The following is a 15,378-nucleotide window of genomic DNA, read 5'->3' as shown; positions in this document are numbered from 1 at the left end:
ATATATACATATATATATATATATATATATATATATATATATATATATGTATATATATGTATGTATATACATATACATATATATATATATGTGTTAGTTTAGATCACTCCAATTGTGCCTAGGGTTCACTAAGAGGGCTACCAATTAACCTAAACTAATAGGCCAATATTCAACTCCATATTAATTACAAAATAGTCCAACTAACCAAATAATCATCCAACCCAAACCTGAGCCATCCAAAAGTGTAGTTCGTCTCCGAGCCAAGCCAAGTCCATGATGTCGATAAATAATCCGACAACTGTTTTAAATCATCGCCCGGATTATTGAGTATCAAAAAACCCAACAATCTCCACCTTGATGCCCAATAATCTGCAAGCAACCAAAACACACAGTTTATACTTGCACAATCAAGGTAATCCAATAAAATTGGAATAACAGACCTTACCTCGTGTTTCGAACCGAAACACATACTATACTCGCTCTATGTACTCACCAGGGCTAAGGTGAAAAATACCCAAGTAGAAACAAGTATTCACAATGAACAAACAATCATGCGATGAAGATATATAGGATAACACACACACGGATCTTTTCAAAATCACGTTCACACAGAAGCACAGATTAACACCTAGTTAATCAAACCACAGTCAACCACATATGCTACACATGGATAAATGACCTTAAGAAAAGATCTCACCACACTTATCCTATCCCATTCTGTGTTGCTTACACCTCGAGAACACATATCTCCTCTCATCGCTCACAATGTTTACTAAACCAATCACTTAACTCATGTCTAACTGACAAGTCACAATAGATCCTAAGCTCTCGGGATAATCCTCTATCACCACATCACTTTTCCCAACCTACGTGGATAATGAGATTCCACCTTACAGAAGTGATAGAAGTACCTCTCTCACACTCCACCTGTATAGAGTCTCTTTTACAGATAAAGGATTCTACACATTTGATCACATCTCCACTCGTGATCCAAATGTCACACTCTACATCCCTTGTGCATATCACTAATGCACCTCTAGGCATCTAAACCCCACTTTACCAAAAGACACACAACACACTATTAATGCATCTCAAACTCACTATGGCAAATTAACACCTTTCGGTGACCACGAAGGTTACCCCAATCACCAAAGCTCCAAAAAATCCACAAAGAAAATGGCGAAGGTGGCACTCACAAAGAAAAATTGAAAAAAGAGTCAATTACTTCACAACACTCACAAAGAAGGCTCACAAAGAGGAAGAATATAACCTTAACATGGCTGCTTCACATAATCTCACAAATCACGCGAGCTCACAAAGATAAATGAGATAAATGGTTACCCAACTTTCTTCTCACTACCACACTCTCACACCACTCACAGAGCAAATAGAGTACGCCACAAAACTTAACCCACTATGCATGTAAACATATTACACAAAGTAATAAGTCACTCTAATTCATACAATTACACACATCAAACATATTGAAAGTGTAACATCAACATTGCAACATAATTAAGTAATCATATACATTCAGAGAGAATTACACACAGATGCAATGCAAAAACCAAGTTTATTCTCTCAATAAACCTCACTAGGATCACTACTCGACCCTAAAGTCACATTCGCCTTGTCTCTATCCTCATGTTTCCTTTTATTATCATCCTAGGACAATCTCTTTCAACTGTCTAAATTTTACCACAGTCAAAATATATGTTATTTTTCGCAGTTACCTTAGACCTACATTTTCCACCAATGCCAAATAATGACTACAAGTAAAGTATGAACATAATTCACATAGAATAGTCCAGTAAACTTTTCTAAGGCCACATGCAATTCTAATAATGTAGAAAAATTGATGGCAAATTCACAAATAATTTAAGGCAAATAATTAACAAATAATTTCTAGGTCTAGCAACAGGCAATGGTTACCCTTTCATGATAACCCCAAACCTAATGTCACCCCACACGATGACCTCTAATGCAAAAAATAAATTACTCTACACATTTATTTCAACTGCAATAATAAAAAGCAAAGAATACGATACCAAGCGGATCACGTCTGAAGGTCCATAAATATCGAGAGACGTAAATTCACTACTTCAAGACTATCACTATTCATCCTAAAGTCAACAACAACAGCAACACGAAAACAGCACCCGGCACCCGAACGTCCAAGGGCAAAATCATCCAACTTTTTCTACGTAACCTGAAACAGAAAACGTCCAACACAAAAAATGTTAAAAATAATGAGAGGAACAAACTGCCTGAAAATAACTTCTCTAGATTCTCATCCACACATCCTCACGCACCTACGCCGGAGTTTCCACGCGCCGGCAACCTGTCACATTTTCGGCTTCTTCTCCGCCTGCACAGTCCATTGGTAGTGTCCATTTTGCCAAAATCCTTTTGGTTTCACCATAAAACGCCAAAACAGATTCGGCAGAAAATTGAAAAAATTAAACAGTTTCTGCCTCTGATTTTCAGATTCGTTTCTGACCACTTTCAGTCCGTTTTTAGCCTCAAAAATCACAGATTTATCAACAACACAAGCTCTGATACCATTTCTAGTGGAAATCTCTCGATAAATCTTGATTTCTGAATTAGAAAATAATCAAACGAACACCGATTTACCTCGATTCAACCCGAGACTTTCGCCTTCACTTTGGACTGTCCAAAATCTCTCAAACCCCACAAAGGAGAAGGGTGGTGGTGTTAGCAATCCACAAAGATATGGAGAGGAAGAAGAAGATATCACAATGATTGAATCTTACTCACAACCTCACATGGCTTCCCTCTCTCTCGACTGCATCTCTTCTCTCAACTCTCCTTTCCATTGCTACAATATACATACACCACCAAAATGGGTGGGAGATAAATACATATATATAGGTTAGTTTAGGTCACTCCAATTGGGCCTAGGGTTCACTAAGAGGGCTACCAATTAACCTAAACTAATGGGCCAATATTCAACTCTATATTAATCACTGAATAGTCCAACTAAACAAATAATCATCCAACCCAAACCCGAGCCATCCAAAAGTGTAGTTCATCTCCGAGCCGAGCCAAGTCCATGGTGTCGATAAATAATTCGACAACTGTTTTAAATCATCGCCCAGATTATTGGGTATCACAAAACCCAACAAAATCCAAATGAACTGAAATTGGGTTTTATGGAAAATTAGAAGACATGTTGGTAAAATAGAGGACATATTTTGACTCCTGACATTGAGTCAAAGGTAATGGTATGGAACACGTGTTGTACATGCCACTAGAGATAACGATGAATGAGCACCATGTACAGTTACAGTGCTCGTGCATGTGACCACATGGTAGGATATTAGTAGTGGTCCAAAAATACAGTTTGTTCCAAGAGGCATTGGAAACCCTGCGATGGTGATCATTATCAATTTTACGCAATATTTTGATTCTGAACCATTTTGTCCTTGGCTATTCGAATCTCCAACTTTGATGCTAATGTTTCTACAATTGCTACCCTTAATTGATAAATTCGCACCTCTCCTTATATACGACTCGTACATTTGGTCTGCTCAATAAATTAGCTTATAACTTTCAAATTTTGTACTAGCAGGCCATCACATAGTTTGGCCATTAGGCTTGGAGTTATAGTGTGAGGTAACCTGCATATTGCTAGAATTAAAGAATTATTTTCCTTGTTTGAAGTGTTGAGTTAGATTTTGTGAGGTCCCAAATTTTATAATCTTAAGTTGGTTAATGTAACCTATTTAAGAAAAGAGTTATGGAAGCTCGCCCAATTAAAGTAATGAAAGCCCAACCCATAAGTATATATATACATAGAGGAAATTACACTGTCCTAGGGATTTCAAGTTTACCGTGCATAAATCATGGGCCCAACTTTTCTAATCAAATCTCCGGTATTAGGTTAATCAAAAAATATATCAATCCACTTTCATCCCAATCCATCTTTCATTCTCTCTCTCTCTCTCTCTCTCTCTCTCTCCCGTCTTTCGGTCAGTCTCTCTCTCCCCCTCTCGTCTCTCTATCCTCTCCATCACACGAATAGCCACCATCTTCGGAGACCACAGCGTCATAGCGACGACCTCCTTTGAACGTATGAGCATCATTGCATAGTGGCTCGCAACATCGGCATCATTGTAGATACCGCAAAGAGCGGTGATGATTGTCGTCACTTGAAGCATATGCGATGTACAATCGGGCCTCGACATGGTCGTCGATTGGTTCTCAAAGCAAATTCATGACCTTGACCTTCTACTACGTTCAGTAGATAGTGATTTTGGGTGTTATCTCTTTCACTTTTGGTGGTTTTTGGGAGGATGTGGTTGCCATGTTGGTTGTGGTGCTAGTTGTGGAAGCGGTAGCGATGGTTGTGGTTGTGGTGGGACGCTGTGGGATAGGAGTGTTTTTGTTGGTTGTGGTAGTGGTGCAGCGATGGTGGTGCTTCTGTTTAGTGGTACTATGGGTGCAATGTTGTTGGTGAGGTAGGAAGGTGGTGTATTGTTGGGTGTGTTTAGAAGTGTTTTTTGGCTATCGTGGTGGTCCTGGTGGCTACGATGGTTTCTGGTGGTGGTTGTGTTGTTGTTGGTGGTGGTGGTGGTGGTGGTGGTGTCGTCGGGATCGAATGTTGGATGTCTGTGACCAACTATTTGGTCCAATCTGTGATTGTGACCGTAAACTGTGACATTAAAAAGTAATCCGTGACCATCAAATTTGAAAATATGTGACTTGCAACCTATAGGTTTTTGAATTTGTGACCAATGATGTGAGCTGTGACCTACAAAATTTTTTATCTGTGACCAATGAAATAATTTGTAACGTATAAATTTTTCATCTGTGACCTCGAAATAATCTGTAACCAATTCATTCGATGATATGTGACCAATAAGTAAATCTATGACCGATAATTATGAATCTGTGACAATTAATCGTGTAACTGTGACTTTATTATATTTAATTAGTAAATATTTTCAATTAATTATATAGAAATTTGAATTTTGAATTTTTAAATTTTGTATCTGATTTATGAATTGATATAAGCAATATACCTGACATATCAATTTTTGCCTACATACATATGTGCGTGTGTGTGATGTCAAATTTTAAAAAAAAATAAATAAATAAAAATCAACAAAGTTTTTCAAAAGAAGAAAGAGAATCTTTTTAAAAGATTATGAAGAATTTTCAAAAGATTTAAGTTTCTATGAATGAGTTTATTTCAAAGTTTATGGTAAAAAATTGAAAAGAAAATTTAATCAAAATACTGATAATTCAAAAAAAAAACAACTTGGAAAACTCCTTCTAGTGATACTATTCAATCTTTACATCCTCATATAGAAGTTGTAGTATTTTAACGGAATACTGTGCGTCCCCTTCAAAAAGATATTTACAAAACAACTTGTTGATTCTTAAGTCGTAGCTAAAGCTATCAAAAATATTCAATCTTAAAATAACTACACTAAGTCACTAACGTAGTTCTTCAATCTATATGTTATCAACCTAATAGAATTGAAATAAATTCTTGATCTAAGATCTACTTCTTCAAATCTTCTAAACAAATCACGGAACCAGCCTTAATAAAGTTACATGAGGCTACTCCAAAAAATCTTGAAACTGAGCTTAATGTTCTGAAAGAACTAGCAACTCAGTTATCAAAATTATCTTCTTCCTCTACTTCAAACAACATCAATACTATTGATTAAATTGAATCTCAATTTATCGACAATGAAATTCTCATATCAATAAATTATGAGGACAAAATTCAAAAATTCTAGCTTATGATCCTCAACATACTACTCTAGGTTTATTTTTTGAAGAAAAAAATCAAAAACCCACAACTTTTTATGGAAACGAATTACTGTTTGGAATTTAGATGGTTTATTTGAATATCAAATTATGCAATTCCAAGAACAAATGGGTGCTTGTTATAGAGCTTATATTCATGAAGGAGATACTCCTATTCAAGATACCAATAATATTACTCAAGGTTTTTTTTGGCCAATTAAATAATTGGTAGTTCATTCAAATATTTAAATGAAAACAATAAAAATATTATTGCTAATGCTATAGAAGACGATGGTACAAACGATAGTTTTACTAATTCTCATTTACAGTATAATCAAATATTTTATTGGAATTCCTACAAATATTTTAGAAAAAGTATATGATGTTTTGATTAATCTAAATTGTTCTCCTTTACAAGATTTTCGTTGGTATAAAGATTTGTTAACACGTGTCTTTTTACAAAATGATTATAATCAATCTTATTGGAAAGAAAGATATCTATCTTAACTTCCAAAACTTTTTTCAGAAAGAGTCAAAAATTCAATAGGAAGAGATAATAATAATAATATTATTCCTCATGATAATCTTAGTCATAGAGAATTAATCTATTTTATTAATAGATAAGGATTAGCTCTCTGTAATGAACTCAAGATCAAAGTCAAATTGAACTCAGAAAGACTTGGTAGTCGTAAATAACTTGGATCTTTTTGTGAACAATATAGATTTGAGAAAATTGTTTGTCCTTCAAAAATAAAAATAAAGAATTTTTCTTCTAAACGAAAATTTTATTCAAAAGAATAGAATTTTCAAAATATCCTTCTAGGAAAAAATTTCAAAAAACGACAATTTTCAAAAAAGACATCTAATATTACTTGTTGGAAGTATAAAAAGCCAAGACATTATTCTAACAAGTGTCCTTTGAAAGGAAAAATTAATAATCTTCAAATTGATGAAGATATTAAAATTGAACTTCTCAATCTTATTAATTTCAGTTCTAGTCTGATGACGAATCAATTTCTAATTTAGAATAGGTTTATCAACATCAAGAAGATTCTGATGTTGATACGACCTTAAATTCTTCTTCTTCCAATCAAAGTAAAGAATTTTGTAATTGTAAAACTATAAATATTCTTACTAAACAAGAAGGACTTATTAAAGAGAATGTAGATCAAATTGATGATCCACGGCTCAAAAATAAGTTCAGTACTCTTTTACCTTCAACTTCAAAATACTATTTTTAAGCCTTTCAATATGCAAAATGTTATGAATCGCTTTCAAAATGAAACTTCATAATCCTCCTGCTCTAATCTAAAATCAGAAATTAATCTTACGAAATCCCAAATTCCCAATCTTGAAGATTAATTAAAAGATGTTCGTATAGAAGTTTCACTTCTCAAAACTCAACATTTGAAACAAAAATCTAAAGTTTCTTCCTCTTCAGATTCCTTTGATGAAGATTATATTCTTCATGAAAATTCAAATCCTCAATCTGAAGAAGAAAAGATTAATGTAATTAATCGAATACAACTTCAAAAATGGTACTACAATATAACTATTGTTGTCAACAAAGAATTCAAATTTACTTCTAGCGTCCTTATTGATTCTGGTGCTAATCAAAATTGTATCCGAGCATGATTAATCCCTACAAAATATTTGGAAAAAACTATTGAACGTCTTTATGGTGCTAATGGTAAAAAACTCAATATTAAATATAAAATTTCAAAAGTCAATGTTTGTAATTCAAATATTTAATTTAAAAATATTTTTTATCTTGTAAAAGATTTAGATCAAGAAATAATTCTTGGTACTAGTTTTATTGTTTAAATTTATCCTTTTCAAGTCAATTCAAAAAGTTTGACTACAAATATTTTTTGTCAAGAAATTTGTATTAAATTTACAAATCCTCCTTCTTATAAGGATATAAAATGCCTTAAAAGAACACAAATTTTAAAAAGAATCATATTAGATTTCATTTAAAAAATTAAATTTAAAAGAATTGAAGAACAATTACAAAATCCTTCAATTAAAGAAAAAATTTCAAGTTTTCAAAAAGAAATTGAAAAAGAAATTTGGTCTACTATTCCAAATGCTTTTTAGGATAGAAAGAAACATGTGGTTTCTCTTCTTTACAATTCTGATTTTTATGAATCAAATATTCGTATGAAATCTCGTCCTACTCAAATGAGCAAAGAATTATTAGATCATTGTATCAAGGAAATTAAAGATTGACTTGATAAAGATCTAATCCGGCCGAGCAAATCTCTTTGGAGTTGCTTTTCTTTCTATATCAATAATTCTACTAAAATTGAACGAGGTGTTCCACGTTTCGTTATCAATTATAAACCTCTCAATAAAGTTCTTCAATGGATTAGATATTCATTACCTCAAATAAAAGATCTATTGATTAGACTTTACAAAGCTGCTATCTTCTCAAAATTTGATATGAAGTCAGGCTTCTGGCAAATTCAAATTAAAGAAGAAGACAAATACAAAACTACTTTCAATATTCCCTTTGAGAAGTATGAATGGAATTTTATGTCATTTGGTCTCAATGCTCCTTCAGAATTTCAAGAAATCATGAATGATATTTTCAATTACTTCTGAAATTTTATTATTGTTTATATAGATTATGTTCTCATATTTTCTGAAAGCATAGAACAGCATTTTAAACATTTAAATGTATTCATTCATGTAGTTAAGAATAATGGTTTAGTAGTTTCTGCTAAGAAAATTATTCTTTGTCAAACAAAAATTAGGCTTCTAGGACATAACATTCATATAGGAACCATTACTCCAATTCAAAGAAGTCTAGAATTTGTTGATAAATTTTCAAATGGAATTCTAGATAAAATAAATTTGCAGCTTTTTTAGGTTGTGTCAATTATGTTGCTGATTTTGTCAAAAGTGTACGTCAAATCTATTCCCCTTTTTTCATAAGGCTATAGAAAAATCCTAACCCATAGAGTCACAAGCATACAATAGTTGTACAAAAAGTAAAGCAAGCCATAAAAAATATTCCTTGCATTTTAATCATTGACCCTCTTGCCTCTATTATTGTTGAGAAAGATGCATCAGACATAGGATATGATGGAATGTTAAAGCAGAATCCAAAAGAGTCAAATCAAAAACAGTTTGTTAGGTATTACAATGGGGTAGGGATGGCAAATTGACTCGTCGACTCGGACTGCCTATGGATCGGCTCAGGCCGAGCCCCATCTTGGGATATTTGGCCAACCTCGAGCTAGCTTAAAAAAAGAGCAGCAGCAGCCTGCTGCTTTTAAAAGGTAGTTGACAGGCCACTACCTTGCTAGCTACCTTTGTTAGGCAACCCATGAAGAAAAAAATAGGAAAAAAAATTGACCGGAGTCGAGCTTCAATTTTTTGACTAAGGTTTTGCTTGGCTGAACTCAGGCCTAAAAAAGCTCGACTTAAAAAAGGTCGAGTCGTGCTCGAGCCTCGAGTTTCGGCTCAACTCGTTGACACCCCTACAGTGGAGTGTTGACCGACCCTCAGAAGAATTATTCCACTATCAAAAAAGAGATTTTATGTATAGTACTGTGTATTTTAAAATTTCAAGATGATTTAAAATTATCATGAAAGTAATTGTTGTCCAAAAGCATTAAATTTATGGATTAAAGAACAAAGAAGAACAAAGAAATATTGGTATTCCAAAAATTTCAAAGAGTGATTTGGAGAAAAATGCCAATTTTCTCACAACAAAATAAAGATTGATGGCTATGTTTAATCAGTGCAAAAAGCTAGAAGAGTTAGCAATAATTTCTGAAAAAAATTGCATCTTTGGCTGAAACGGCTTCAAAAAGATCAAAAGATTCCTCTTCTCAATCAGACTCAATATCAGACCATGCATATAGCAATGAAGACATGTGTTATGGAACTGATATTGATGAATTAATTGATCAAGAAAATAAAAATCCAAAGAATACAAAATGATTATTTGAACGAATTAATTTATTAAAGCTATTTCAATAAAGTAAAGGCAACAGGAGAAATAAAGATACAAAAGATTTTCAAAAAGTAGAAGACAAATCAAAGTGGAACACAAAAGTCGACAAACATTATTGTCCTCCAAGATTCCTTCAACAAATTGAAGAAATGTTCAAGTCCAGAGCTCAAAAATTCAAGTATAAAAGCATATCAAAGATTAAGATCTCCTCAAGTATGTTTTAGCAGGAGATAAAACAACTTCAAGAAAGTTTGAGAAAAAACTTGTATTCTTAAATTTTCTTTAAGGTTTTCAATTTTCAATCTAGTGTTTCAAATTCCTACTTTTAATATTTTAATATCAAATTTTTATATGCTCAATAAAATCATCCTTTCTTCAATTTTGAACATTTGAGTATTTGACCTCTAGTACAAAGTAGGCAAGTCACTCCATGGCATCTCGCATCCATCAGACGATCTCATCCAACAACTCAGGTATGTTTAACTAAAGAAAGTTAAAAAATTCTTATTTTGAAAAATGTTATGATTCTACTGTTATTTTTTTCATGTTATAGTACATTCTAAATTTTCATTATGTATATTTTATATACAAAAATAAATGTAAATTAAAAAAAAAAGTGTTTTATAAAAGACATGTATTAGGTTAAAAATTAAGGTTGTGAGTGATAGATGGTTAGGAGAAGATAAAACGCTATGAGAAGGAATCATGTTACTCAACAAGCAATAGATATTCAATTTTACCTTGATTTTGAGGTAGAGAATCTTTAGCACTTGACAACCACATACGAAGCGTATACCAATATTGGCTAAAAGCAAAGAATGCAAGTTACAAAATTAATAATCGACAGGCTATAGGTCATCTACTAGAAACTTTTACACCTTGTGAAAAATGTATCGGGAAGCTTATATAAAAAAATATGCTATCTCAAATTTCGGAAAGTAAACCTAAAGAACTTGACTCTGAGAATTTTTGCAACGTTTATATCCATAATTGGAAGACTATGATTAGTAATGTTATCTCCCACTCAGGATCTGAACTGACTAATGACTTTAGATGATGAAGTTGCACAACCAATTATGGCAAATGCAAATGAAGATAAAGAAGAAGATCTAGAGGAGGATTTAGAAGAAGACCAAGAGTGAAACGAGTAGATTTTATAGAGATTTCTCGTTTATTTTACAAAAAAAATAATAATAATAAAATTTTTCGAATACTTTTTTCTATATCAAGAAGTGGTAAAAAATCAGTCATGTGATCAAGTCATGAATTATTTCAATTTGCCCTTTGATTCTAAGTATTCTGATATTGGTATACAAATTTAATAAAAGATACTATTTTTTATTTCAAGGAAAACATCTCAAGCAAACGAGAACAATTTGATAATGGATCTCCTGCAAGTGGTTCAAGATCGCGGCAAGCTGAATCAAACTCAAGCTCCATCCACACCACCAGCCCCTATTACTCTCCCGGCCATTCCTCGGTAGTTGAGCTATTTTGAAAGCTTAAATCCTTACCTTCGATGGAGCATCTGGTCTACTAGTAGTTGAGGAATGATTTTGTAAGTTAGAATGAATTTTTTGACTCGTAGACTACACTGAGGCCCAAAACAAATCCTAATCTCAAAACAAAGGGAAGGGGGATCTGGTGAAATTGGTAGATGCTACGGACTTGTCCAGTGTGTGGAGTTTATGTTTATCGATGATGCAAGTCACTGGTGGAATTCCATGTCCCGAATTAGGACCCCGGAGCAGCAATTGGTGTTAACATGGGAACAATTCAAGGAGAAAGTGATGAACAAGTATTTTCCTCAATCTCTAAGAGATTTCAGACAGAGCAAATTCCTTCAGCAAAAGTAGAACAGTATGTCCCTGGTTGATTACGAGCGAAAGTTCAACCAACTTTCAAGGTATATTCTATACTTGGTTGACACAGAAATTAGGAAGACTTGAAGGTTCGAGCAAGGGTTAAACCTAGACCTAAGCATGATTCTTATGTTACATCATTTTACATCATACCGTGAGATGCTAGAACGAGCTCACATTATTTGGTATCAGAAAGCTAATGCAGAGCAATACAGTCAATTGTACAGCCAGCGGCATAAATGGTAAATTGGAAAAAGGAAGTGAAATGGTCTAGAAAATATCAAAATAATAAAGCAAATATTGGATCTAGTGTTGTAGTAGTATCGTGCCCTGAGTGTGTTAAACCTCATCATGGTGAATACTTGTATGAGAAGAATGCCTACTTTAGGTGTGATAAACCAGGATATATTGTTAATGATAGTCTCATATTTACTTAGAAGAAGGATGATAACAGTGATCAGAACAAAAAGGGGAAAGCACGAGTTTAACACTAACTCAAAAGGATACAGAAGAGGACTCAAAAGTAATAGCAGGTATTTTAGTGATATCTAACACACCTGCTTATGTACTGTTTGATTCGGAAGCTACTCAGTCTTTTGTATCAACGTATTTCATTGCTAAATCTAGTATTGCTTATAAAGTTAGAAAATACACTAGAAATTAGCATTCCTTCTAGAAGAACATTAATTACAGATCAGTTAGCTATGTCGGTGAATCTTGAAATTGAGGAGAAAACATTAAAAGCTAATTTGTACATGATAAAGATAAAATACTTTGATGTGATTTTGGGCATGGATTAGCTGAGATGTACTTATGCAACCATTCGTTGTAGAGAAAGGAAAGTATTTTTTCAGAAACCAAGAGAAGGGAAAATTTTCTTTTCTCAAAATAAAGACTAAACCTCATCCCGAACTAGTATCGGCCTTGCAAGCTAAAAAAATGTTGAGAAAAAAAATATATTAAAGGTCTCTAGTTAACATCTCAGAAGAAAACTAGCAATGATAAAGATTGATGACGTATCAGTGGTATTAGAATTTATAGATATATCTTCAGAAGATCTACTTGGTACTCCACCAGATAGACAGGTGAAGGTCACAGTAGATTTGGTTCCTGGATTGATACTAGTATCTAAAGCTCCCATATAGAATGGCTCCAAAGGAACTTCAGGGGCTCAAAATTCAATTACAATAATTGTTAGACAGTGGCTTTATTCGACCAAGTGTATCTCCATGAGGCACACCAATGTTGTTCGTAAAAAAAGAAAGAAGGAAGTATAAGAATATGTGTTGACTATCGGGAGCTGAACCATTTAACCATCAAGAATAGATATCCCACCGAGAATTGAAGTTTTGTTTGATCAATTAAAAGAGGCTAATGTATTTTCCAAGATCAACTTATGATCTCGACATCGTCAATTGAAGGTTAAGACAAGTGATATACCCAATATGGCTTTTAGAACTCGTTATGAACATTATGAGTTCACTGTTATGCCATTCGGTTTGACTAATGCTCCAACGGTATTCATGAATTTAATAAATCATGTTTCACCAAAAACATATATTTGAGACTTAATCAAGGCATGTTGTGCATCTTCTGTTTCATGCACTTACTTTTTTAGATTTTTTTTTTTTTTTTATATGTACGGACTTCTCTCTATTAAGCTTTCTAAATGATCATTGTAACGTGCTTTTGACTAATGACTCTAGGGTACCAAGTTTTAAATACTCTATCTTAATTATTCGAGTCATAAAGGTTATGAAAAAACTTTTCACAATAAAAAGTCTTTTTTTTCCCTTTTTTACCATGATTAGTGCAATGCCCTCATTAAACACTCATTCAAAAAAATCGATATTTAATTTAAGATTTTCAAATAATTTTACTCCATTGATCTTAGATAATTCACAAAAGAATTTAAACTCAGAGAATATCCATTCATATTCCTATCTTCTTACAACAGTTAACTCACCTCCAAGCTATGCTTAATTTGGTCTAAAGATGTATAATGTAGTCTTTTTTTTCTTTTTTTTTGGGTTTTGCTTCATATTATCAAACTTAATTCACGTGCATATATAATATCAAGTCTTACATGGAAAAGCATTTATTAAGCTAAGCATATAAATATTCACAATTCATAAGTCAACACATAATTTTCAAATATATTCATCATTGTCAACAAGACTACCTAGTCCACGGAAGCAAATAAACAAAAAAAATAAATAAAATTCTATATATAATAAAACAATAAAACCACACAAATTTAACAAGAAAAATAAAATAAAAACTCATTATTTTTTCCACCCCCAAATTTAAAGTAGATATTGTTCTTAATATCTCAAAGTATAATATAGCAACATAAAGGGGCGAGGAAAAAAAAAAGAAAATAAGGTAATCCTTGGATTTTTATTTGATGATGGAGGGAAACATGTTGGATTAGTACAGTCAACTTGTCAAGCTACGTCCTATTTGATATCTTTGTACCTTTGGAAGAAGAAAACAAATATAAGAGTCAAGAAATAGTTTAAAAGTTATGACGCGAAGTGTACGATAACGAGTTTTTTTTTAAATGCCCTTAAAGCCTTGAAAAATGCACTACATGTTTTTTCTATTGTTTTTGACTAAATTTTTTCAATGCTTGGAATGGATATGATGGCCCTTTTATTTAAATAAAAAATGTGTCCAAAACTAATCCAGCATAATAAACTACATACAATACAAATACATAAAGCATAATAAATAAAAAGATAAGAAATTGGATTGCCTCTTAATAAATGCTTAATTTAATGTCTTTAGCTAGACTTTGCAACATGATTACTCATGAGAGTTGGCATTGGGGTTTTTTGACATTGCACTTGTAGCAATTTTCAGCCCTTCATCTTCTTTTTGCTCTTCAAACATTGAACTCTTTCTTATGTCCATCTAGATTCCACTAACTTTTGGTTTTCTCTTCTGAAAACTTCGTGGATCATCTTCATCGATATAGTTGCATAGCTCGAGGTCCTATGGTTGCTTGGATGGATTGTATAATTTAAAAACTTTTTGTTCATCATCCATCCTCAATGTTAACTCATATTTCTCCATATCAATCAAGGTTTGACCGATTGCTAGGAAGGTCGATCCAAGATTATTGGAATATTTTGATCTTCTTCTATGTCAAGAACGAGGAAGTCTGTCAGAAATATCAAATTTTCAGCTTTAATGAATACATCCTCAACCTTGCATCTTTGACATTTGATGCTTCTATTGGCCAGCTAAAGTGATAACGTTATTTTCTTTACTTCTCCAAGTCCTAATTTTCTGTTGACAAATAAAGATTGTAAATTAACATTTGCACATGTATCACATAAAGCACTAAAAGAAAATTCTTTGACTAGTAAACATCATAGAAATATTGAATGTTTCAAATGAATATCATTTGAACATCAAAAACTAGTTAAACAAGTGTTTTAAAAAGAGGCGTGTAACTCATGTTTTCTTTAAAAAAAATTCAATTATTTCATTAACATTTATTATATTTATGTGACAAATTTCGTAACATAATTTATATCATTTTGTTAGAAAAAATTTTGCAAGTGGTAAAAATTTAGAAAATTATTCTTACAAGTTTTATACATATGAATCTGGGAATAAATTTTAGTTATACAAGTTCATACATATGAATTGGCTAGAATTTGGTTTTCCACCGTTTTGCCCCACACCCCACTCTACCTTTCTCCCCGACCCTTCCGTATTTACTTAATAATTAATCACCAAAATTTATCCCCAGATTCATAT

The 15,378-nt window shown here is 32.7% G+C and overlaps 1 protein-coding gene across 1 annotated transcript; it reads left to right on the top strand.

Moving 5' to 3' along the window:
- Positions 1–5,910: 5,910 nt before the first annotated feature.
- On the top strand, positions 5,911–10,308 carry LOC111405492. Its single transcript, XM_023034403.1, has 9 exons — positions 5,911–5,983; positions 7,223–7,402; positions 8,021–8,326; positions 8,408–8,493; positions 8,745–8,933; positions 8,986–9,065; positions 9,786–9,958; positions 10,164–10,218; positions 10,299–10,308. Exons 1-9 carry the CDS (start codon positions 5,911–5,913, stop codon positions 10,306–10,308), a joined length of 1,152 nt encoding a protein of 383 aa, XP_022890171.1.
- Positions 10,309–15,378: the final 5,070 nt, after the last annotated feature.

This window comes from Olea europaea, chromosome 1 (genome assembly GCF_002742605.1).
Source record: "Olea europaea var. sylvestris chromosome 1, O_europaea_v1, whole genome shotgun sequence".
Classification (NCBI taxonomy): domain Eukaryota; kingdom Viridiplantae; phylum Streptophyta; class Magnoliopsida; order Lamiales; family Oleaceae; genus Olea; species Olea europaea.
Note: the sequence above shows the minus strand (reverse complement) of the source record. Positions and strands in the feature narration are given on the sequence as shown.

Bases quoted from the DNA above. Each gene is read 5' to 3' on its own strand.
- LOC111405492 (XM_023034403.1), top strand. From the start codon at position 5,911: ATGGGTGCTTGTTATAGAGCTTATATTCATGAAGGAGATACTCCTATT. The intron at 8,494-8,744 runs GTAGTTTCTGCT...CCTAACCCATAG, and splicing joins TAGTTAAGAATAATGGTTTA to AGTCACAAGCATACAATAGT. The intron at 9,959-10,163 runs GTATGTTTTAGC...AGTACAAAGTAG, and splicing joins AAAGATTAAGATCTCCTCAA to GCAAGTCACTCCATGGCATC.